We start from the raw sequence: 25210 nt of genomic DNA on the forward strand, positions 1-25210 counted from the left end.
TGTAGAAGAATTAAGAGCGACACAATCTATGTCTGGAGGATGTGGATGGATTAATGGGTCAAATACAGGAATTACACCTAGGAGACTGTTTCTTTTTAGACTTAATGACTTAAGGTGCTTTATTATTTTAAATTTCCATTCAAAGTAGGTTAAGGGTAAGGCAGCACAACAACTGGTTAAGGTTTAGGCAACAAGAACTTCTTGTTACCAACACAGCCATAACAGGTATATAAATGTTATGTCATCATATAAGGTTTAGGCATCAAAACTACTTGATTAGGTTTAGGACACACTAATTCTTGCTATGTTTTGGGCAACACAACTACTCGGTTACTTTTTGGGTTAGGGTACGAAAGATTTCTGGACAAACGCCCTGAAGGCCAACCTCTCAGATTTGCATCAGGCCTCCCTCCATAGCCACGCCCACAAAACGAGGAACTATTTATAGCTCCCTATATACTCCCAGTATGCACTATGAGTGCACGGGCCGAGTGCGTGCAGGTAGGAAGGTAGATAGAGCAGTAAGAGCAATGGATTTATTTGATGCTGTCTGGAGAAATATTACGGTAAACGCTTACCAAATAAATTGCCTACCGTGGATTTAATATGGAGTGACTATCAAAACTTTATTTACATTAAGTCATTCAGGCAATCATTGACCATACCTGATTGACCAATCAGTGACCATAAATGACCTGGTTTTTAAATGGCCAAACCGTTTGAACGGACTAGTTGGTGGGTGTTTGGTGCGTACCTTTGAGCACAGTGGGTACCAGGCGACGGTCATCTCCTCAGAGCTCCAGGCCTCCAGGGGTACGAGCGTCTCCCCCAGGAACACCTTCCTCTTCAGGCTGCCAGAGTGCCACACCGAGGCCCGCAGGGTGCAGGCAGACAGCCGGTGGCGCTCTACCTGATACTGGGGGACACCGCCACAATGGAGGGGGGGGTTGATGGTTGGTTAATGTAGTGAAATCCCTGTGAGATCTTAAGTCTGGAGATGTAGCCCATTTTATAAGGTATTCGGTAAATGACACATGCTAAATAAGTATGACAATGATTCTCCTGAGGCTCTCTCCTCCATTACCTGTAGGACTTCATTATATACCGGATCCGTGGTGTTCCTCTTGACCGACGTCTTCCTCTTACTAGCCTGAGCCTTGTCAGTCTCCAGGTAGATCTTGACGTACCTAACAGGTGCAGGCATTTGATTGGACGGTCGGTCAGAGCGCTGAGGGATCTGACCCTGTCCAATCAGAAGTGGATGCAGGATACCAAAAACATATTTCAAACAATTAGAAAAACAACACCTCAGGACTCACGGGTTACACTTCTTCTTCTTGGCGTTGCCGTAGCTGACATTCTGGCAGCCTCTGACGGTGACCTGCAGACAGGAAGTGATGTCGTCGTAAGCGAGCGCCAGCTCCAGCTCCCCGGTCACACTCTGGCTGCTGTCAGGGGCCCCACAGTCGACGCTGACGATGCTGCTGTTGCTACCCTGGCAACGGGAGACACAACAACAACAGAAATCATCACACAGAGGAGCTTACAGCTTACAGGCTCAAACGGAGAAAGTAAATAAGAAATAAACGCATTTGATTGACATAATTCACTGCATCAATTTGATTACTTGTTATGGTGTGAGATTTGGTCGAATAATTATCACATTTGGAACAGTCTATGAATAATAGAAGGTGAAAAGATTGAGGACAAAGAAAGTGGGGCAAAGAGCTCGAGCCACAAGATTGATGTTTAACTTATTCTTTGTAGAGAGTGAGTGAAAGAGTGATGGAAGAGAGGGGGGGCGGGTATCCTGCTCACTCTCTTGCCGCTACAGGGCCCGGAGGCCCAGAGGGACAGGTCTGCGTCGGACCCCGGGGACAAGCCGTCCTGGTCGCCCTTACTCCAGTGCAACAGGCTGCTCATACTGTGGCCCCTGGTCAACTGGGGACATGAGGAGAGGGGAGGGGAGGAGAGGAGAGGAGAGGGTAGGAGAGGGGAGGAGAGGAGAGGAGAGGAGAGGAGAGGAGAGGAGAGGGGAGGAGAGGAGAGGAGAGGAGAGGAGAGGAGAGGAGAGGGGAGGAGAGGAGAGGGGAGGGGAGGGGAGGGGAGGGGAGGAGAGGAGAGGAGAGGAGAGGAGAGGGGAGGGGAGGAGAGGAGAGGAGAGGGGAGGGGAGGAGAGGGGAGGAGAGGAGAGGGGAGGAGAGGAGAGGAGAGGAGAGGGGAGGGGAGGAGAGGAGAGGGGAGGGGAGGGGAGGAAAGGAGAGGGGAGGGGAGGGGAGGAGAGGAGAGGAGAGGAGAGGAGAGGGGAGGGGAGGGGAGGGGAGGAGAGGAGAGGGGAGGAGAGGGGAGGGTTTCTCTTTTCATTCATTTATTTGCAGTTGTGACAAATGTACGTATCAATTGTCATCAAATTGTCCACGTATAAATGCATTACATACACACGGGAAGACGAGAATCACAACATAAGCACTCGCAGTTCTTCAATAGACACAGAGGAAAGGAGAGGAGAAGCAAACACATAAAAGTAGGGTGGAGAGGAGACAAGGATAAAAGAGGATAGAAGAGAAGAAAGAAGAGATGAGGGGAGATGAGAAGAAAGAAGGAAAAGGAGTTGAATACAACTGAAGAGTAATAATGAAGAAGTTCACTTGAGACGGTCTATATAAATGCCCTCTGCTTCTCCATCAGTTTGACTCTTCTAGCACAGATAAGACTGCGTTCAGCCAAACGGAAATAGCCGCCCGCAAGACAAATTAGAAAAAATATGAGAAAAAAAGCTGAAGAAGCAGCGAGCAGAAGAGGGTGTTCACGTCGTTAAACTATAAACAACAGTTGAGGAAAATGAATGTCTTGCCCTTCTTTCAGTCTGGGAAACTCTTACAGAAGGGATGGAAAACATGGTTGCCGAGGGAAGGAGTAATGAGAGGACTGCATGGAGGGAGAGCGAGACTCACTTGGAGAGACTTGATGTCGGTGTCAGACAGGCTCTTCTGCCCGGTGTAGTGGTTGGGGGATGTTGGGGTGGGGTTCCCCACGGTCAGCTTGTCAGCCTGGTCACTACGCACGTCATTCTGAGACTTGGAAATTTCTAGATTTTGAAAAATATTTTAAAAGGAATCAATCTATTGTAGTACTAAAGTGGACAATAAAGAGGAACAGCAATGCTTTCCTCCGAATACTTTGAGCCATGACAACAGAAAGACGAAGATCAATTAATAAATCGTGCTAAAGAAAACTTCTCATTCTTGCCAACATGCAACGCAACACACTGACATGAAAGCCGAAGCTCTTTTTATTGTAGAAATACATACATCTTATATTATTCTAGGTGTTTTTTGCCATTATTTTTAAGACCTCCACGTCAGCAAAAACGTATGCTTGCTTTCTCAGAACTTAATCTGTACTATTTCCTGAGGACTTAGCGTAGATCAAGATATGCATTACTTTGAACACACAAACATCCCCCTCCATCTGCAGTTTGTGGCTTTAAAAACCAGGGTTTCATTTTGATGGTTATCATGGCAAACATATAATCTGGTACCTCGTAAAATTGTCATAGTGTGCACACTTTGCCACAAGAGGAAATGGGCTCAAACCACAAATAAAACATACTCTTAATGTGACTGGTGAACGAAACCATGAGGTCCTCCACTGATTTGGTAAAAAAAGCAGAGTGTGTGAGAGAGTCCTGAAACAAACAAAAAGTACAAAGGCTTTACTCTTCAAATTGGCAGGATGATTCAATGAAACAAGGGAGTATGAGGCACAGGGCTTCAAAACTTACCCCAGATCTGCAGAAAATGGGACAGTCGAGATAAGGTGGAGGAGTGGGTGGCACAATAGATATATTGCTGTAGATAAAACCAAAACAAATCTCTATTAGTCTGTGGCAGGATAGTATAAAGTGTTCCCAGCCCGGCTCAGGTGTTTGAATGCTGGCGGAAGGGTCTGGGTAAGCTCCCCTGGGTCCAAAGTCTACCTGTAGCCTGGTGAGGGAGATGCATCAGTGTCTATTTAACGAGGTAATGCTAGCCAAATGGTGGCTGGTTTAAATTGACTCCTGTTACAGCTTAGCACGCTACCAGGAAGGTAAACCTTATGTATGCTTTGTTTGATGAGAGAAAGGCATAGCATACCTCAGCATACTGTATGACTTCAGTAGCTTCTCACCAACAGTGTCATGTCTGCCTGGAAGACCAAGACGTTAAAGGTTATACAAACAGGATGAAAACATGTATTGGGCTCCTTTGATTAACCACGTAGTATGTCTATGCTCATTTTCATTTCATTCTCAGTTCATTCAAAATGACTATTCTGGCCCCTACTCGTTCCCGCACACTATATGAACACATGAAATAGTAATTATGACATATAATTCAGATGAAATAGCCTTTTAAGCCCTCACACATGCTTACACACATTACAGATTAAATAGCCTTTTAACTTCTCACACTCAAACATTCAAAACCAAACCTGGCGTAAAACAACATCCCTGTTTGCATCTATCATCGAACATTGAACAATCGTTATAAAAAATACTGGATATACTATTCGAGATCTAGGGCGTGTGAAATATGCGAAGAAAACAGAACAACAACAAAAAACCACAATCCAACATAACAATCCACAACAGAGCGGTCACTCGGCCGTGCACTCCCCCTCCAGCCCACAGGGGGCACCAATGTCCTCTACCTACCTGTGGTGATGGGAAACTTCTTAGCCCTCTCCTCCAAGAACCACTCGCCGGACCGCACCCTGATATCCCTGTTAAGAACCCAACAAACCACAAGGACCTCTGTGAGTGCTCGTTACATTAATTAACGACTGCTGTTTTGGTTGACAAGGCTCAAATGAAATGGAAGTAGAGAGGTACTAGTTTGCTTTCTCGAGGTGTAGGTTAATACATTAACAACTAGAATTAAATAGTAATCAGGCTTGAGTAACCACCACAGAGAGCCGTGCTCAACGTGTTTCACACTTCTTTGACATTTTTCCCCCGCATTTACCGTTCATTCATTTGCCTTACTAATCACCCCGGGGTCCTGTGAGTAGCCCATGTGAAGACGGTGCGCTACCTGTAGGCGTGACAGACGGTACACCTCCACTCCGGCAGCGATCCTGCCCCGGGAGAGGTCGCGGTCCCGCCCACGCGGCACCGGCTGCAGATGCGGTGGCTGCAGCCGTGGCACACGTCCCCCGAGTTCCAGAACTTGCCCAGGGGTCTCTGGCAGCGGGCGCACGTCCTCTCGCTGTACTGCCGGGACAGGCTCTTAGCGCCGCGGCGGCGGATCTCCTGCAGCTCCTGCTTCATCCTCCTGCGTGGGCGGCAGAAGAAGACAATGTCTTCTTAAAAATGTGTCTTTTATACTGTATTTTATTGTGTATTTTATACTATTCATTGTGTGAGTGTTTGTGTGAGCATTGTTTTAGAGGCTGCAAATTTCATTGTATGGTTCTACTGCAATATGACAGTTAAAGTGTATTCTGTATTCAGACAGTGGAGGCGGATGGTTTTGTATCAGAGGCTAATTGGAATAGGGGTTTCTTTCTGATTTGCTTTAATGCTAACATGGTATGGTTGCCCGTTCTGGCACCTGTTGGACTCTCTAGCCATCCCTGAAACAAGTGATTCCCCTCTTCTGTGTACCAGGGACATTTATGGGACATTTGAATTATAATTATGAAAATGAAATGATAATGATAATAATTATTCTAGGCCATATTGCTTCCATTGACCATAGGGCTTGACAAACACAGCACGCTGTTGACACCCTCATGAAGGCAACCTTCTCTACCTCTCGCAATGTGGACATGGTAGGTATCATACCAAAATAGCAAACATGTCATCGCCGCTTAGTAAGGCAAAATGTTTGATGGATCTCTAAGAGCCAAGGTTTATTTGAAGTTTACATGTGTTCAGGTTTGTTTAGTGTTGACTGCAACTTGTGTTCAGAATTATTAGTGTAGTCAGTTGTTGGGTCACTAGCTACAGGTTATTAACTCATCGTTATCTTATCGGTTATCTGCCATGATAGGCAGGTTGGGATATCAAAAAGCAAAAAATAAATAAATAAATATATAAAATAATGAATAAAACCCAAATAGATACTGTACGTATTTAGAGCTGTATAACACAGGTATGACCTCAAATGCATACAGGTAGTGAGGTCAACCTGCCCCCGGTCGATATGTTTGGGTTGTGAGAGTGGATTACCCTACCTTATCCTCTCCTCTTCGATGGTGCGCAGCATTCGGTCTCTCTGGAGAACCTGCAGGATCTTCTCTCTCTCCAAGGTTTGAAGCAAGCTCAGATCCATGGCCGCGTACAACCCGGTGGCTCACAAAACACCCGCTCTCTCCACCGCTCCTTGTCCCATTCGTTTCCCCACAGGATTTGGTCACTCTTCAAACCCTCTCCTGCCTGCTCCGTCCACTCCCACCGCTTCTGGGGCCCTCTCTCTGGGCAGCGCTGATCAGTCAGTGGATGGAGGGGGAAATCCTCCTCTTCAGTGGCGAGATGAGACCGTGAAAACCCTCCAGATCTGTGCTCAGAAATCCCAGCAGAAGACAGAGTAGTGTGAGTTGCTGCTGGGCTGCAATAGCCCTCCCCAGGAAGTGTACTAGCAGTGTGATGGTGATGATGATAATGATGATGGTAATAATAAGGGTGAAGATGAAGCCTGATCTGTACTTCCCCTCCCACTGCTAACTCATGATTTGCCTGTCTCCACCCCGACTCTGAATGCTCTCCACGTGTCCCTGCTCTGCTACTCACTCCCCCCCCCCCCACCCCTGACTATATGTACGTACTCCGACGAGTCTCACGCCCCCGACCACGTAGTGGCTCAGATCCCTGCCCTCAGCCCACCACCAGCCCACCACAAGCCCCCGCCGCCCGCCTCACGGGAACCAGTGACGCTTCACTGAAGAAGACCCAGTCCAATGGCAACCGCTGCATTATTGATGTGTCACACACACACACACACACACACACACACAGGCAGTGGAGTTGAAGGACATTCTTCTTTCCACATGGCCTTTTAATCCATCTGGGTTAAATGAGTTACCTGAAGGGCAAAACCTGCCATCATTTTCTCCCAGGTTTAAGATGGGATCTTCCTGCCCTGATTGGAGAAAACCCTTTGTCTTTGGATTTTCTAGTGTCAGCCAGAGGTGTGTAAGGAAGACAATAAGTGACATTTAGGAACCCGAAAAGGAACAGCTCCTTTTAGGAGTTCAATGTTTTCCACCTCATGCATTGGTTCCTTAAGTGGTAGCCTATTATAAGAAGCCCACAATACAACATACCTTTCGTTTGGAATGAATCAGAAACTAAGTTAGCGTTCAAAGAAAAACAAAACAGCTGTAAATAGCTTTTGGAAGTGAAACCCCAACACCTATATATTCAGAATGATGGTTCATTGTAAAACATCAATGATTCATAATAGCCATCATTAGAATGGGGTGTGAGTGAAATCCAAGTGTTTGGAGGAGTAGACCTTGCCGGATAACCGCATAGATTGTCTTCTCTCTGACCGGTAGAACTGCATGACAAATACCCCCCAGCCCCCACACCCCCCCCCCCCCCCCCCCCCCCCCCCCCCCCCCCCCCCCCCCCCCCCCCCCCCAGAGCTTCTAATTCCAGTAAGAGCAGAAAAAGGCGTGGTGGTCTATTGCTTTTGAGTCAACTAGGTGCACTAAAGCCACATCACACCGCAAACAAATTCCGTCGGGGTTTCAAATAGCGTTGGACCCCGACGTGAAGAAACGGAACATACGCAGCAATGAATGCGTCTATGCAAAAAGTTTCGTTTCATTACATTGTCACACCAACCAAAACGATAGCCCCTCATTTTCAACATACCCTTGTGGCTGCAAGCAGGTTCTTTAAATGACTTGTCTTGCAGAAGAAACAGCCTGGTGAACGTAGTTACGTTAACTATCATCGCACTACCATCTGATTGGAGACCATTTTTTGTCTGTCTGCAAATGAAACGTGCAGGACAGAACGCCTCTGTGCAGTAGTAGCACGACCTCAATTCAGCTCCGCTCTCACGATGCAGTCAACTGGAGGAAGTGGCTTCTTTCTACAGGCCAAACCAACTCTTTTCCTTCCTGCGTTCAGAAACTGACATGCTATTTCAATTTCACTCCCCCCTCGCCCCCCCAGCCCTGTCACATGTTGTTCATTGAGGTTGGAAATAATTGGTTTGACTTATGCCTCAACATGTTTTATGTCCAGTATCTAAAACCCTTTACAAATCCTTACAAATGCACGATGAGCATAGAATACAAGCCAAAAGGTCAGTGTACAAAAACAGCTTTATAAAATTGCATTTTTCTTAGGATGGCTTATTTTCACAAATTTCAGACCATGAAATTGCATGACGGACAACGGAAATGACTTTTGTAATCAAGTTTCAATTGTCCATCGTTGACACACACATGATTGCTTTGGACCAGCACGTTAACACGTCACACACACACCAGCGCGTGCGTGCGCGCACACACACACACACACACACACACACACACACACACACACACACACACACTAGAACCATTTAAACTACCATGTCTAAACAGATGTTTAAAAAAACATTACAAATTAATGAATACAAAACAGCGTTGATGATCTATAAGCAAAATATCAAAATTACAAATCAAAAAAATACTTTAACAGCGGACAAGTGACTGTTGTTTCATGGGTAGCATGAAAACATAATTGAATGAATGAATAGAATCTAATTATTTGTCTATTACAGTGGGGCAAAAAAGTATTTAGTCAGCCACCAATTGTGCAAGTTCTCCCACTTAAAAAGACGAGAGAGGCCTGTAATTTTCATCATAGGTAAACCTCAGCTATGAGAGACAAAATGAAAAAGAAAATCCAGAAAATCACATTGTCTGATTTTTTAAGAATTTATTTGCAAATTATGGTGGAAAATAAGTATTTGGTCACCTACAAACCAGCAAGATTTCTGGCTGTCACGGACCTGTAACTTCTTCTTTAAGAGGCTCCTCTGTCCTCCACTTGTTACCTGTATTAATGGCACCTGTTTGAACTCCTTATCAGTATAAAAGACACCTGTCCACAACCTCAAACAGTCACACTCCAAACTCCACTATGGCCAAGACCAAAGAGCTGTCAAAGGACACCAGAAACACAATTGTAGACCTGCACCAGGCTGGGAAGTCTGAATCTGCAATAGGTAAGCAGCTTGGTGTGAAGAAATCAACTGTGGGAGCAATTATTAGGAAATGGAATACATACAAGACCACTGATAATCTCCCTTGATCTGGGGCTCCACGCAAGATCTCACCCTGTGGGGTCAAAATGATCACAACGGTGAACAAAAATCCTAGAACCACACGGGGGGATCTAGTGAATGACCTCCAGAGAGCTGGGACCAAAGTAACAAAGGCTACCATCACTAACACACTACGCCGCCAGGGACTCAAATCCTGCAGTGCCAGACGTGTCCCCCTGCTAAAGCCAGTGCATGTCCGGGCCCGTTTGAAGTTTGCTAGAGAGCATTTGGATGATCCAGAACAGGATTGGGAGAATGTCATATGGTCAGATGAAACCAAAATATAACTTTTTGGTAAAAACTCAACTCGTCATGTTTGGAGGAGAAAGAATGCTGAGTTGCATCCAAAGAACACCATACCTACAGTGAAGCATGGGGGTGGAAACATCATGCTTTGGGGCTGTTTTTCTGCCAAGGGACCAGGACGTCTGATCCGTATGACGGAAGGAATGAATGGGGCCATGTATCGTGAGATTTTGAGTGAAAACCTCCTTCCATCAGCAAGGGCACTGAAGAAGAAACGTGGCTGGGTCTTTCAGCATGACAATGACCCCAAACACACCGCCCGGGCAACGAAGGAGTGGCTTCGCAAGAAGCATTTCAAGGTCCTGGAGTGGCCTAGCCAGTCTCCAGATCTCAACCCCATAGAAAATCTTTGGAGGGAGTTGAAAGTCTGTGTGGCCCAAAAACATCACTGCTGTAGAGGAGATCTGCATGGAGGAATGGGCCAAAATACCAGCAGCAGTGTGTGAAAACCTTGTAAAGACTTACAGAAAACGTTTGACCTCTGTCATTGCCAACAAAGGGCATGTAACAAAGTATTGAGATGACCTTTTGTTATTGACCAAATACTTATTTTCCACCATAATTTGCAAATAAATTCTTTAAAAATCAGACAATGTGATTTTCTAGATTTTTTTTTTTCATTTTGTCTCTCATAGCTGAGGTATACCTACGATGAAAACTACAGGCCTCTCATCTTTTTAAGCGGGAGAACTTGCACAATTGGAGGCTGACTAAATACTTTTTTGCCCCACTGTATGTGTTCATTCTGGATCAGAAAAATGTCAACAACGATTCAACGATGTTTCCTCTGATGCTCAGTTTCAAGATAAACCATAGGGTCGAGGCTTTGTTTATATGCACACATCGCCTGTGCTAACCCTATGTGGACGATTGTCTGGTGCAGCATTTGGTAAATCAACCCGTCTTCTTCCCTGTGTATTGATTGAGGATTATTGCTAGCACTGGCTTTGGGGGTGATGCTACACATCGTACAGGAAGGTCTTCAGCCGCAGTGTCTCCTCCACTGAGATCCTGTCCTGGTAGAAGCTCAGGCCGCTCAGCAGCTCCACGTCTCGGACCCGCGACACGTGGAGAAGCATCCACGCCTCCACCCACGTGTAGTCCGGCCCGCTCTGGAGGAGGGGGAGGGAGAGAGGAGGAGGAGGAGGGGGAGGGAGGAAAATGAACATGTCACAATGGAGAGGCTGGCAGTGAAAAACGAAACAAAAGGAGGAGGGAGGGAGGAGGAGAAGAATGAGGAGGGAGGGGAGATGAGGAGGAGGAGGAGGAGGGACGGAGGAGAAGAATGAGGAGGGAGGGGAGATGAGGAGGAGGAGGAGGAGGGACGGAGGAGAAGAATGAGGAGGGAGGGGAGATGAGGAGGAGGAGGAGGAGGGACGGAGGAGAAGAATGAGGAGGGAGGGGAGATGAGGAGGAGGAGGAGGAGGGAGGAGGAGAAGAATGAGGAGGGAGGGGAGATGAGGAGGAGGAGGAGGAGGGACGGAGGAGAAGAATGAGGAGGGAGGGGAGATGAGGAGGAGGAGGAGGAGGGACGGAGGAGAAGAATGAGGAGGGAGGGGAGATGAGGAGGAGGAGGAGGAGGGAGGAGGAGAAGAATGAGGAGGGAGGGGAGATGAGGAGGAGGAGGAGGGAGGGAGGAGGAGAAGAATGAGGAGGGAGGGGAGATGAGGAGGAGGAGGAGGAGGGACGGAGGAGAAGAATGAGGAGGGAGGGGAGATGAGGAGGAGGAGGAGGAGGGAGGAGGAGAAGAATGAGGAGGGAGGGGAGATGAGGAGGAGGAGGAGGAGGGAGGGGAGATGAGGAGGAGGAGGAGGAGGGACGGAGGAGAAGAATGAGGAGGAAGGGGAGATGAGGAGGAGGAGGAGGGAGGAGGAGAAGAATGAGGAGGGAGGGGAGATGAGGAGGAGGAGGAGGGAGGAGGAGAAGAATGAGGAGGGAGGGGAGATGAGGAGGAGGAGTAGGAGGAGGGAGGAGGAGAAGAATGAGGAGGGAGGGGAGATGAGGAGGAGGAGGAGGAGGGACGAGGAGAAGAATGAGGAGGGAGGGGAGATGAGGAGGAGGAGGAGGAGGGACGGAGGAGAAGAATGAGGAGGGAGGGGAGATGAGGAGGAGGAGGAGGAGGGACGGAGGAGAAGAATGAGGAGGGAGGGGAGATGAGGAGGAGGAGGAGGAGGGAGGAGGAGAAGAATGAGGAGGGAGGGGAGATGAGGAGGAGGAGGAGGAGGGACGGAGGAGAAGAATGAGGAGGGAGGGGAGATGAGGAGGAGGAGGAGGGAGGAGGAGAAGAATGAGGAGGGAGGGGAGATGAGGAGGAGGAGGAGGAGGGAGGAGGAGAAGAATGAGGAGGGAGGGGAGATGAGGAGGAGGAGGAGGAGGAGGGACGGAGGAGAAGAATGAGGAGGGAGGGGAGATGAGGAGGAGGAGGAGGAGGGAGGAGGAGAAGAATGAGGAGGGAGGGGAGATGAGGAGGAGGAGGAGGAGGGAGGAGGAGAAGAATGAGGAGGGAGGGGAGATGAGGAGGAGGAGGAGGAGGGACGGAGGAAAAGAATGAGGAGGGAGGGGAGATGAGGAGGAGGAGGAGGAGGGACGGAGGAGAAGAATGAGGAGGGAGGGGAGATGAGGAGGAGGAGGAGGAGGGAGGAGGAGAAGAATGAGGAGGGAGGGGAGATGAGGAGGAGGAGGAGGGAGGGAGGAGGAGAAGAATGAGGAGGGAGGGGAGATGAGGAGGAGGAGGAGGAGGGACGGAGGAGAAGAATGAGGAGGGAGGGGAGATGAGGAGGAGGAGGAGGAGGGAGGAGGAGAAGAATGAGGAGGGAGGGGAGATGAGGAGGAGGAGGAGGAGGGACGGAGGAGAAGAATGAGGAGGGAGGGGAGATGAGGAGCAGGAGGAGGAGGGACGGAGGAGAAGAATGAGGAGGGAGGGGAGATGAGGAGGAGGAGGAGGAGGGAGGAGGAGAAGAATGAGGAGGGAGGGGAGATGAGGAGGAGGAGGAGGGAGGGAGGAGGAGAAGAATGAGGAGGGAGGGGAGATGAGGAGGAGGAGGAGGAGGGACGGAGGAGAAGAATGAGGAGGGAGGGGAGATGAGGAGGAGGAGGAGGAGGGAGGAGGAGAAGAATGAGGAGGGAGGGGAGATGAGGAGGAGGAGGAGGAGGGAGGGGAGATGAGGAGGAGGAGGAGGAGGGACGGAGGAGAAGAATGAGGAGGAAGGGGAGATGAGGAGGAGGAGGAGGGAGGAGGAGAAGAATGAGGAGGGAGGGGAGATGAGGAGGAGGAGGAGGAGGGAGGAGGAGAAGAATGAGGAGGGAGGGGAGATGAGGAGGAGGAGTAGGAGGAGGGAGGAGGAGAAGAATGAGGAGGGAGGGGAGATGAGGAGGAGGAGGAGGAGGAGGGACGAGGAGAAGAATGAGGAGGGAGGGGAGATGAGGAGGAGGAGGAGGAGGGACGGAGGAGAAGAATGAGGAGGGAGGGGAGATGAGGAGGAGGAGGAGGAGGGACGGAGGAGAAGAATGAGGAGGGAGGGGAGATGAGGAGGAGGAGGAGGAGGGAGGAGGAGAAGAATGAGGAGGGAGGGGAGATGAGGAGGAGGAGGAGGAGGGACGGAGGAGAAGAATGAGGAGGGAGGGGAGATGAGGAGGAGGAGGAGGGAGGAGGAGAAGAATGAGGAGGGAGGGGAGATGAGGAGGAGGAGGAGGGAGGGAGGAGGAGAAGAATGAGGAGGGAGGGGAGATGAGGAGGAGGAGGAGGAGGGACGGAGGAGAAGAATGAGGAGGGAGGGGAGATGAGGAGGAGGAGGGAGGAGGAGAAGAATGAGGAGGGAGGGGAGATGAGGAGGAGGAGGAGGAGGGAGGGGAGATGAGGAGGAGGAGGAGGAGGGACGGAGGAGAAGAATGAGGAGGGAGGGGAGATGAGGAGGAGGAGGAGGAGGGAGGAGGAGAAGAATGAGGAGGGAGGGGAGATGAGGAGGAGGAGGAGGAGGAGGGAGGAGGAGAAGAATGAGGAGGGAGGGGAGATGAGGAGGAGGAGGAGGAGGGACGGAGGAGGCATAGGAGGAGGAAGAAGAGAAGAGGAAGGAAGTGGGAAGGAAGAGGGAGGGAGGGGAACTGGGGGGGTGGAGGGAGAGGGTGGAGACAGAATTGGAGAAGGAGGAGAAAAGAGATGAAGAGAGGCAAGAGGAGGAGGTCAGATGAGTATAGGAGGGGGAGGGAGAGGAGGGGGAGGAGAAGTATGAGGAGGGGGAGAGGGAGGGAGGAGGGGGAGAGGGAGGGAGGAGGAGGAGATTAAGGAAAAGAGGAAGCAGCGAGTAATCGAGAGAGTGAAACTCCAGTAAAAAAATCTTAAATTAAAAAAGAATTCAACAAATATGACACTATTATTATAGACAAGTTGAAAAGAACTCATGTGGGGGAGGAAGTGAGAGAGATAAAGAGAAGCAGAACGCAGCAAGTGATAAGAGGGGTGAAGAGAAGATAAAATGTGATCACATTACAAGATAGGACAAGGAGAGAAGAGGTATCGACACACCTCTTCTCTCTACACCGCCAAACGTACACACACACACACACACACACACACAGTTACATAGTGATCTCTGAGCTTTATCACTGAACTTAGTGTTTGAATTTAAAGATACAATTTATGAAGAAATCGAAAGCTTTAAATAATTTTCTTTTCCTTTTCCCTTTTCCCCTCCAACATTTTCCGAGGGTACCAATTGCTCAATAATCACCAGAAAATAGCAAGAATTTGGTACAAAGTTCAAACTCCAAAAAACAGTGTTTTGCCCAGAGGTGGCTCTGTCTTTGCGGTCGGATCATTTCCCTGCACATCGTGCTCTTAAGCTCAGTGTGAAAGAGTCTCAAGCGCCGGTGGAGAAGGGAACACAGCCAGGGGTGAAGGTCGGTGTGCGGTGTTGGCGGGACTCACGGCGCAGGTCTCTGTGTGGTCGGGTCGGTGCGGTAGGACGAAGGAGCGGACCTGAAGGGGGCCTGCGCACCGCTCGGGGCTGAGGCCGGCGTCGGCGCAGCTGGTCAGGATCACAAAGAAGTGTGTGGGGACGGGCGCCTCGTTCCTGCAGGAACAACACAACAACATGAGCATCGAGGGATTAAAGGGGCGGGGAACCAAAATCTATAAATGTGGTGATACATGATCGCCACGCAGCAATGATTTCATACGCCATTCATCTGGGACTTCTACGTCACGACAAAGTAACACAGAGGGCGGGACATATTCATGTTGTGTTACACACACATACACATGCACATACACACACACACACGCACACACACGAACACGCACACACACACACACTCGGGCCGCTAACGGGTAACAGGCAACTTACGCTGCAGTAACCTTGGGCGTGTCGAACCTTCCGTCGTAGTTTTTGTCGAATATAGGCCCACTGACGATATTGACGCCGTTGAGCTCCCGGGAGTAGTTCCGCACCAAGACGGTGTGGATATAGGTCCAGACATCTGTAGATAGATATACATACTCAGCTATCACCAAAGGGAGACATGCTACCAAGAGAGCATGCCTCCTGTAGGACCTTGGTGTCATACATGGAAGATCATAGCGCTGATGATTATTTTGTAGAGCATTTGTCTAAGAAATAAGACTAGAGATGAGTAATGTGAACTCTGACAGTCTGATGCTAGATTAATAATGTAAAGTCTGACAGTCTGATGTAAGATTAATAATGTATGACAGCTGACAAGCTTAAATCTGGGTGAATGGAGTGTTTCACTTTCACTTTATAACTAGTTTTTATACAAAAATGGTGTAGGTTATTTGAAGAAGCAACATATAAAACATCAATAGGTATCCACAGATACTCTGAATACTGAATAACTAGCCCTCAAAATATGCAGTACATTACAATACAGTACAATACATAAAGTGGCCCCTTGATGGCAGTATCGGCACACTTCATTTGTTCTTGCAGTGTATTTTTTGGATGGGTGGTCATAGTCTGAATCCATTTCAACACATTTCCATAGATTACCCAACCAAAGAGCTAAAGTGGACTAAAATCACAGATGGTCTCTTCCTGGTACCTCGAGCCAGCCCTGAAACTCGATACGCTAACGCTGCCTGTCTAAACACAGGCAGGGGAATGGCTTAGACAACATTATGACATGACAACTTCAGCATCCTACATCGCTCCCACATAGTCATGACTCATGTTCCCCTACTCACATAAACAGACACACACACACACACACACACACAAAAGTCTGTACATGATTTTTTGAGTGAGATGCATTTTTGAAAGTACCCCGCCTACAGTACGAGCGAGTCAGATTCGGCGCCCCCTCCTACGTAGGAAGGGGGCACATTTTAATATTAACTCCCACTTCCCCACCCCCCTCCAATCAGAGCATGGCTAAGATTTTGTGGACCAGCGGACGAGCGCTGGGCGGAGATGTTGTTGATGATGTTCAGAAGCAGGGATATTCCATACAAAAATAGATGTCTAATTTGTCAGTTTGCGATGTGACTGCCTGGCAGGGAGTCCGGAGCTGAGCTCAGCTCCGGTAGTACAATCCCTTTCTCCTCCATGTCGCAGTTCAATATGGACTTCAGAGAGTCAAGGCCAAAGTTCCTTTCCCCCAAAAGCATGTTTTCTGGAACTCATATACAATGTTTACTTGTTTGGAAAACACCATAATATGTCTCCTTTAATACTTCATCTGTTTTGACTAAGTGCCACGTCATTGTCTTACCTTTAAATGCAGGAAACATTGGCGCCATGTTGCTTGAGAGCAGAGAATCCGGTTGTGATCTGACAGGACTCAGCGCTGCAGAGAGCAAAGGGCACAGAGAGCATCAGGTGAATGCAAAGAAAAGTCAACCTCAGAAGTCCAATGGGTCCATCTGCTTCTTACAGCTGCACAGGTCATTGATAACTCAATATACCCTAAATATAGCAGATTCTCTATAAAACACACACACACACACCCCTACGACACACACTCCACACACACGCACACACACACACACACGCACACACAAACCCCTACCACACACACACACACACACACACACTACTCACCGGGTGGGTGAAGGAGGCCGTAGGTCAAGATGAGATCATCGTGGTAGCGCTCGCATGTCTGGCTAGCAGTGGGCGGGACGCGTACATCTGCACGCACACAGGACTCGTTCACGGGGTTTGGAGGCTGGGCACTGGTCTGGGGGGGGGGGGGAGAGTCAGTGCTGGGCTACACTGGGATATGACCTTACAGGATACAAGACCCATGAAGTGTAGAGGTCAAACCCAGCTCCAACTACCTAACAACTCTAAAATCAAATCATGCTGTGTATCCATTATATCACTCCACGTCAAACCACAATTAAAAGATAATTGTGCGAGCCATGTACAATGGTTAGGTTTGTACCAAGCGCTGCATTGCATAATTGTGCCTACAATCCCACGTGGGTTGGTAAGGATGTGACACATTGTGACACAGACCTGGAGAGTTCTAGACTGTGCCCGTGAGCAAACAAACTATTATACAACTGAATGAGTGTGAAGCTAGCCTAGCAGCTCATGAACCATGATTTAAACTGTAGCGTCGCCGCATCATGACCAGAAACCAAAAACAAGAGGATGGAACCAGTTTTTCTTGATTGTGAAACACCAACACCCTGGGCAGTGGTGTTGGTGACCAAAACCATGGCCGCAAATTACACAGATAAAAAACTGGCAAGATATGACAGTGTAGTGCCTCGCAGTGTTGACGCTAGTCTCACAAATCAGAGGTTTGAATAAACCAAGTGTTTAAATACGGCCCTTCCTCTTGCCTCCTCATTATAGTGGCTGATCGTGTCGCTGGTAAAGAGATCCAACTGAAAGCACCTTTGTGAGTTGCGGAAGCTTTTAATTGACCTCAGGATAATCATGTCATGTCTGATTATCCATTGACAGTGAAGACAAGTCCAGCTTTCTAAAAGATTGGATTTGTGTTGTTCACGCCGCCTCAGACTTAAAGCTGGGTATGCGAAGGATTTTAGAAGCATTTCTTGTCATATTTGTTGAAATTCTTTTAAAATCTTGACAAAAATGAATCAATTACATGCTATGACCAAACATGTGTATTTGTGGCTGTTAGGGGTGGGATTGTTTTCGGTTTGACACTTTCAAAATGTAGCTTTCTCTGGCTGGTTTCCAAATTGCCTACCCTTGTTTTAATGAGAAAAGCATATTCTAAATCTACGTTTATCTATGACATCAACAATCTGATAAGAAAAAAGCCAGATCCCACAAACGATAAAGAAGACTTCCCGGGACCTATGACGACCAACGATGAAGCCCCGCCCTTTCTGCTGTGACTGTCAATCACCCTGCCCCCCCCCCCCCGTGTCGGGCCATCAGCGCTGAAGGCACATAGCTGATCCTCTCAGGGGGAAGGCAGTGGCTCACCAGCGGCGGGAGGGTGTAGGAGACCCAGAGGGGCATCAGGATGTCTCTGCTGAAACCGTTAACGTAGTCCGCCTGGTAGAGGAGGCAGAAGTGTGCGTTCTCCTGGAGAACCCGCGGGGTGCCGTACGGGAGGTGGCGCGGTCGCAGGCTGGCTGCCGCCGTGGGGTCTACCGACGTGGGAAAAGATCAGAGGAAGGTTGTATTCTGCTTGAACCTCTGAAACCAAACTAGTACTTCTACTGCACACACACACACACACACACACACACAGACACGAGACGCACAAACACAGAGACACCCATACACATCAAGACACACACGCCGAGACACACACAGCGAGACACACAAACACGCACACACACCACACACACACGTCATTCATGCAAGGGGGCCGTGAGGGCAGAGTTGCCTTGCTGTGAGGTTAAAAAAACAACTAACTTTAACAATTACTCAAAAGCGTACTTTAAGCAACAATACACCCAAAGAAAAATAACATAAAACAGCCAAAATTATTATCACCACTGAAAGTTTTGTAAAAAATGCTGTATGTAAAGAGACGGTACATATGGATTATTATCAAAAGACATAGAGCACAGGATAGGATCCATCTTTTGACAAATGCAGAACTTTTACTCACCAGAGCTCATTTGGATGAGATTTGTATTAAGGGTTTCCTCCTTGAAACGAAATTCAAAACAATCTGTTAGTGCACATTTTATACCTCAGTCTATATTTGGCCTACAGTTCCAAGTATGCTATGTATGCTCTTTCTTGCTAATAAAATAAACATTATCCTCATATGGCAAATATAAATGTTATTTCAGCTGTTCATTTTTTCTGTAATATTGTTTGATTTGCATTATCTAACCCACAGATTAGACAAAAAGACGTAGGCTTGTTTCAGAGTAAGGTAGTTGGTCAAATATTTGCACAAATATTGTTGCGATTGTTATTAACTAATAAAAACATCTGCTATATATACACACCTAAATCTAAACCTTCTATAGGTCTTCAAATTATCATTAGCATATGACAAATTCCCATGTTGTAATGTTCTGAACTCTTCAATCTAATCAAAATCAGATTACACAAAATAAAAAAAAAATCCAGTATAATATAATAAAATATAATCTCATCCGTTTCTCCAAAATAGAAATCGAATCCAGCCCTGAATAATCTAATCGCATCAGATTCTCCAAAATAAAAATTGAATCCAGTCTGATATAATCCAGCCGAATCTGGTCAGACTCTCCAAGATAAAAAAAAATGATCCAGTCCAACCCAATCTAACGCCAAACACAATATAATCGGATCCCTCAAAATTAACTCCAGTCTAATAATGGAAGCGCGTGGTCCCAGCGGAGCTCCAGCGGCCCCTTGGGTGCGTACCTCCATGGGGGAGAGGGAGCTGCAGTTGCAGCCCAGGCCTCCCATGGGCAGCGCTGAGAGGGCGCCGCAGGGCGCGTCGTGGGACAGCTGGGCCGGGTGCACGGGCCGGTGGACCGGCCTCTTCAGAAGGTGGTTCAGACTGCCATGGGTCCCGTTGTTAGGGGACGGGGGGATGCCCAGCAGGTCTGAGACAGAGAGAGAGAGAGATGGAGAGAGAGAGAGAGAGAGAGAGAGGGAGAGGGAGAGAGAGAGAGAGAGAGAGAGAGAGAGAGAGAGAGAGAGAGAGAGAGAGAGGAGAGGGAGAGGGAGAGAGAGGGCGAGAGAGAGAGAGGGAGAAGGAGAAGGAGAGGGAGCGAGAGCGAGAGCGAGAGAGAGGGAGAGGGAGAGAGAGGGAGAGGGAGAGAGAGGGCGAGGGACAGACAGACAGACAGACAGACAGACACAGAGACACAGAGAAAGATAGAGAGAGTGGCAGACAGAGAAACAGAGAGAGACAAAGAAACACAGAGAGTGACAGGGAGAGATACAAAGGCAGACAGACAAAGTGAGAGAGATGAATTTCAGTATTTCAAGGGGACAGGGCTTGTAGACGCACACAAATCAAATAAATGAATGAAAAACGAAATGCATGCAATGTAATACATTAATATTCTGTAGTAGACCAAAGTGGAGAGCACAGAGAACTTGAGTGTGGGCACTAAGACAGGCAGGCTCACCACACAAGAGGTTGTAAACTTCAATGTTTTCAAAAGGGGGAACTGTAGTCCTGTGCTTTAGATGTGGTCCGTAGCCAATAAACACAGCCTAGTGTTGGGGGCGGAAAAAAACGAACAAAACGTTAAGGCTCACATCAAGGAAACGCAGGAGTCTGCTCGCCTTTTAGTCATTCCGTTTAGACTCAAAGGCCGACCTCAAACATGCCACACACGAAAATAAACCATGAGTTAATGTTTGAACGGCGAGGGGAAAGTCAAATTCAACGCGAAGGTGTGCTTTCACACTGAACTCGCATGCACCCCAGATGATGTCATGTTGTTGTGTTGTTGAGCGGGAAGGAGAAGGCCCAGGGCTCGCTGACGATGTTGCGTTTTATTTGAGGTAGACACGGTAGTCTGAATTATCCACTGTGTTGGACAAGCATGTCAGCTTGTTGGCTGATCACACTCAGATTAAACTCCCAATGCTTGCTGGAATGCACTTGAGTAGGTCTATTATAAACTGCACAAAGCGTGTGTCAACATCTCAACAAGACAAACACACAGCCCACTCACGTTTGAAGCGTTTTGTTGAGAGTAAATACAGCCCACCTGCTATAACAACCCTAGAGCTTGAGAGGGGTTTCAGAACTCGTGTCAATGTGTAAAAGCCCGACAAGAGCATTTCTGGGGTGAAAGATTGCATTTAATGGAAAATGTAGGCTGCATTGCAGCATAACAGTGCGAAGCCTGCAGTGTGAAGCAAATTACAGTTCAAAGGCTCATAAAACAGCGGTTGTGGTGGTTGTGGGCTTTGGATTTTCAAACTTTGGTGCAGAGAAATGATTCAACTAGAATTCAGCGGAAATGTGAATGCAATTCTGACGCTGACCGTTGAAACCACATCAATTATATATTGGCTTGCCAACACAACCTGTCTTCCTGGATTGCACAAGTATTGTTAAAAACTTGGCACGGAAGGAAATTCCCAGAGTCTCACCTGCATGTTGTCAAAGAGGTTATCCGAGCCATGGAATCCCCCCTTGCAGTACTTGACCCCGTCTGGCTTGCTATGGAGTTAAGGGGAATGAACATTGTGAAAAACACACATTTACAAACAAACACAGACACACACACACACACACAAACAGCCGCACAAAGCTGTCTGGACACAAACACGTGCACACACACACAAATACACAGCCCGCACTATTAAAATTACAAATTTATTATAAACAACTCATTCTTCGCAAAAAGCCCAACCTACCCACCACCGCCACCACCACCACCACCACCACCACATTATTAGCTAGACTAGGGTTAAGGTTAGAGTATTCTCAGATCCATCAGTCCTACGACATTAAAACTGAACTTCAGGGGGGAGACGGCCTAGTCATAGGCCGGAATCCAAAAGCCAAAAGGGGCGGAGTTAGGCCTTGTTTCCCGTTTCGCCACAGAGATGTTTGAACAAAACATAAACAAATTCCGAAAGTGCATGATGCTTTCAGAAGGGTTTTTGATTTTGAAAGAGTCCAAATCCCACCCCTCCCTTCCTGCCTCTCTTCAGCCACTCCCCTAAAACAAATGACTGCTAAACGTCTGTCTAGCCTTGTAGAATGCCGCCTTCAAAACAACTCAGAGGTTCGGAAGCTCTTACGTGTCTTTACGTAAACCTTTCCTTCTTCCGAAATAAGAGCGTAAAACAGATCGTTCGTGAGACTAGACTTCATAACAACTACAAGTATGGATGCCCGCAGGGACCTCTTTGCGCTTCTTTGCTTAATCAGATGAATGAGTTATTAGAACTGCTTGCGATAGTTGAACATAAGAGAGAATTTATCAGGTGATGTTTATTATTGTAATCTATAATGTATCGTAATGCAAATGTAAGAATGGGTGTTAAGTTCGCCTCCTAGTGCTTGCTGCAAGTTCACTTTAGTCTATCAATGAAATGGGCGGCCGTTGTTGTGACGTGAACTCGGAGGACTAGGGTAGCTCTACTTCCGCACGAAACTCTGAGCGAAAACTCCGACCCAACAGAGTGTTCAAAGCACTTTCCTCCGAGCATAAGGTCCGAACCTCCGAACCTCCCGGAAACTCAGACCGTTTTGAAGGCGGCAGAAGACTGGCCATGGTCACTGGTCATGGGCAACGAGTGCACTGACAGGGTGTGCGCAAGTAGCATGTTGACAGAGAGGTAGGCCATGCAGTCATTTCACTCCGGTCTAATTAAATCACAAGTCTGTGGCTGTTGAGGCCTGTTATAAGCCAGGTCTTTTTCAGTTCTTTGAGAATTTGATTTATTGATTGCTGTCGGATCCAAACGTCAACATATGATATGTGATATTAATGAATTCCCCAACCTGGCTTACATTTGTGGCCAGTCTACACAGTGTTGATTTGAAGCAGACAGTCTTTCTAAGAAAGTCAAATGTTTTGGCGTGTCTCCCCTACTAGAAAAGTTTACAAGAGTTGGCAGAGTTTATGTTTGTCTGTTCATTAGCCAACTACGTGATTACAGATCCTCGCCTCCAGCGACATGATTGGTCCAAAAAAGTTCCAAGTTTGCCTGTGACACACACACACACACACACACACACACGTAACTGTGCATACACAAACACACATACGCATGCTTACAATGCACATTTGCCCTTTACACATGCTACACATTAAATAAATAACTTTCTATTGTTTTTAATAATCGCTGCTATGTTAAGGAGCCCACACCCAATTAATGCGCCGCCTTTTACCGGTGTAATGGAAAAATCCTGTGCAAACATGAGGCTGTGGGTGCTGTAAGGTATGTGCTCAGTGTGAGCGGGGGTTAAGGGAGGCGCGGCTCACTCACAGCGCGGCCTGCCAGCCGGCCCTCATGTACAGGGTGGCGGCCTCGATGCGCACGTTGTTGGCAAAGTGGAGCCGCTTGGGCAGGTCCTCCTTCATGTAGGGCCTCATCGGCTGGTCATCGGCCCTGCACTTCACACCACGCACACACACGCACACACATGCACACGGACCCCCGCACACGAGCGTGCACATACACACACACACGCAAGTGGAAGGGGGTGAGGGTGACCTCAGAGAGTGAGAGAGATATGGGGGAGAGAGAGGGTGGGGGAGGGAGAGAGAGAGTGAGAGCGAGAGAGAGAGAGAGAGAGAGAGAGAGAGAGTGAGAGAAAGAGCTGTTTAACATGCAGTCTAGCAGGCAGATCATTTTTGATCCGTTGTAAACACATAGGACACGTTTCGAATGCTTCACATACCGACAAGTTCTTTACGAGCCCCTTGTAGTCGACTGGGTGGGGGTGGAGGGTGGAGCGGACGAGGGAGCAATGGGAGACACCATGGTATCAGAACGGAAATTCATTCATCAATGATAACTCGACATTTGTGGACAAACAACGGGCGTACAAACAGGAAAAAACAAACCAAAAAAAACAGAGGAGACAGCGAATGAGTGACAGGGGTGGGGAGGAAGGGGAGGTTGTGGACGGCCGTGAACCCACAGGTGAAGAAGTCCTCTGGGAGGCGCTTGGGCCGGATGCGGGGCGCGGGGCCCTGGATGATGATGAAGTCGTCCACGTTGCTCTGGTAGTTGGAGATGTAGGCGGCGCGGCTACAGGAAGCCTCCTCCATGCCTGGGGACGGAGCATGAAGCCTCATCCCAGTGATACAGGAACAGACCCTCTCACCGTCTCATGGTCGGGAGGTTAATTCATCATGAGTCTATTGTCTTCATTTCTCTATATACTTACTATATCTATCTATCATCTATATATATATATATAGATATATAGTATATATTTAAATAAAAAAATATCTATATTAAGCTATATACAGGTATAACGATACACAGTATATGGCTATATCGTCACCTAACAACTAATAACTGTATTTCTATATTTTTATATATATCGTTTATGAGCTTCAGTGGTGTACTGACGCCAGTGTTTGCCTCTAGAATTGCAGCTCTGTGATTGGGTAAGTTCAGATGGAGCGGGGGGCTGCAGGGGCGTGCTCTGGCTGTGGAGCCCCCTCCCCAGACGATCACGGTGTCCCAGTGGACGGGGCGCCCTTCACACACCCGGGGGGGGGGGGGGGTCTCACCGTGGTCGGAGAGCAGGACCAGGTTGACGCAGCGATGCAGGCCTCTCTGCTTCAGGCCCTCCATCAGAGTACCGATGACCTGGTCCACGTTCTTCAGGGCGTCCTTCACCTGGACCGACCGACACCACCCGACCAGCCCGCCGGGCAGAGAGCGTGACCCAACGTCGGTGGAGGGAAACAGAAGGCAGGTTAGGTTGGCTGGTGGGCTACGGATCGAATCCCCAGCGCCCCCCTCTCTCTCTGTTCTGCAATCTTCCACCGGGGGGACATCACACCACCCGGTTAACGGTTGGGAGGAAGGCCCAGGACCCCCGTACCTCCTTGCTGTCGGGTCCATGCTGATGGCCTGCAGAGTCTGGCTCCTCCACGTACAAAGTGTAGAAGTCCGGCCTGGGGGAGAACGGTACAACCATCAATCTGCAGCACGGCCGACCTGGAGAACACCGAGCTGCCGTCTAACGGTGGGGACCGGAGGAAAGCGGAGCGCTAACTGCTTTACCTGTTCCCCTGTGGCAGCTTGAGCCATTCAAACAGCGTGGAGACCCTCTTGTCAAATGGAATGCCCCTGTCAATCAAGATTGTGTTTTCAAGGCGTGAGCGACAGAGGTCAGAGGTCACGTCGCTGGAGCGATAGCGTTGTTATTAATGCCACACGGCGTAACGGGACCTCTCGCTCACCGGCTGTAGTTCATGTAGTAGTTTGGGAACCGGCCACTGATGGCCACGTCAGAGCCGGGCCAGAAGAACGTGCCTGCCTTCAGGTTGTTACGCATAGCCGTGAGCCACACCTGGGGAGGAGAGGAGAGGAGAGGGAGGGAGGAGAGGAGGGAGGAGAGGAGAGGGGAGGAGGAGGAGAAGGAGAGGGGTAGAGGGGAGAGGAGGAGAGGAGAGGAGGGGAGGAGAAGGAGAGGAGAGAGGCTCAAACAAAGAACTCACTGACGTTGGCATATTATGTTCATAAAAAAAAACAATCTAA

The 25210-nt window shown here is 48.4% G+C and overlaps 2 protein-coding genes across 2 annotated transcripts in view; both read right to left on the reverse strand.

Annotated features, from left to right (window-relative positions):
- The window catches only part of sytl3 (synaptotagmin-like 3), a 12508-nt gene extending 4530 nt beyond the window's left edge, over positions 1-7978 (reverse strand). Inside the window, exons 1-12 of the mRNA XM_079753438.1 lie at positions 7865-7978; positions 6220-6542; positions 5076-5315; positions 4697-4764; positions 4137-4188; positions 3785-3851; positions 3613-3688; positions 2955-3088; positions 1819-1941; positions 1320-1495; positions 1085-1187; positions 755-916 (exon numbers count right to left, since the gene is read on the reverse strand). Coding sequence (XP_079609564.1) covers positions 755-916; positions 1085-1187; positions 1320-1495; positions 1819-1941; positions 2955-3088; positions 3613-3688; positions 3785-3851; positions 4137-4188; positions 4697-4764; positions 5076-5315; positions 6220-6317 — 1299 coding nt within the window. The 5' untranslated portion in view covers positions 6318-6542; positions 7865-7978. The remainder of the gene's footprint in view (positions 1-754; positions 917-1084; positions 1188-1319; positions 1496-1818; positions 1942-2954; positions 3089-3612; positions 3689-3784; positions 3852-4136; positions 4189-4696; positions 4765-5075; positions 5316-6219; positions 6543-7864) is intronic.
- Positions 7979-8303: 325 nt separating this feature from the next.
- Positions 8304-25210, reverse strand: part of enpp1 (ectonucleotide pyrophosphatase/phosphodiesterase 1) — a 29699-nt gene continuing 12792 nt past the window's right edge. The window contains exons 9-25 of the mRNA XM_079753520.1: positions 24913-25022; positions 24734-24799; positions 24552-24624; positions 24235-24343; positions 23634-23765; positions 23391-23422; positions 22976-23103; positions 21125-21194; positions 20146-20233; positions 19430-19614; positions 18678-18717; positions 18041-18207; positions 16673-16808; positions 16344-16418; positions 14960-15092; positions 14542-14686; positions 8304-10729 (exon numbers count right to left, since the gene is read on the reverse strand). Coding sequence (XP_079609646.1) covers positions 10577-10729; positions 14542-14686; positions 14960-15092; positions 16344-16418; positions 16673-16808; positions 18041-18207; positions 18678-18717; positions 19430-19614; positions 20146-20233; positions 21125-21194; positions 22976-23103; positions 23391-23422; positions 23634-23765; positions 24235-24343; positions 24552-24624; positions 24734-24799; positions 24913-25022 — 1842 coding nt within the window. The 3' untranslated portion in view covers positions 8304-10576. The remainder of the gene's footprint in view (positions 10730-14541; positions 14687-14959; positions 15093-16343; positions 16419-16672; positions 16809-18040; positions 18208-18677; positions 18718-19429; positions 19615-20145; positions 20234-21124; positions 21195-22975; positions 23104-23390; positions 23423-23633; positions 23766-24234; positions 24344-24551; positions 24625-24733; positions 24800-24912; positions 25023-25210) is intronic.

This window comes from Pollachius pollachius (genome assembly GCF_949987615.1).
Source record: "Pollachius pollachius genome assembly, chromosome: 16".
Taxonomy (NCBI): Eukaryota; Metazoa; Chordata; class Actinopteri; order Gadiformes; family Gadidae; genus Pollachius; species Pollachius pollachius.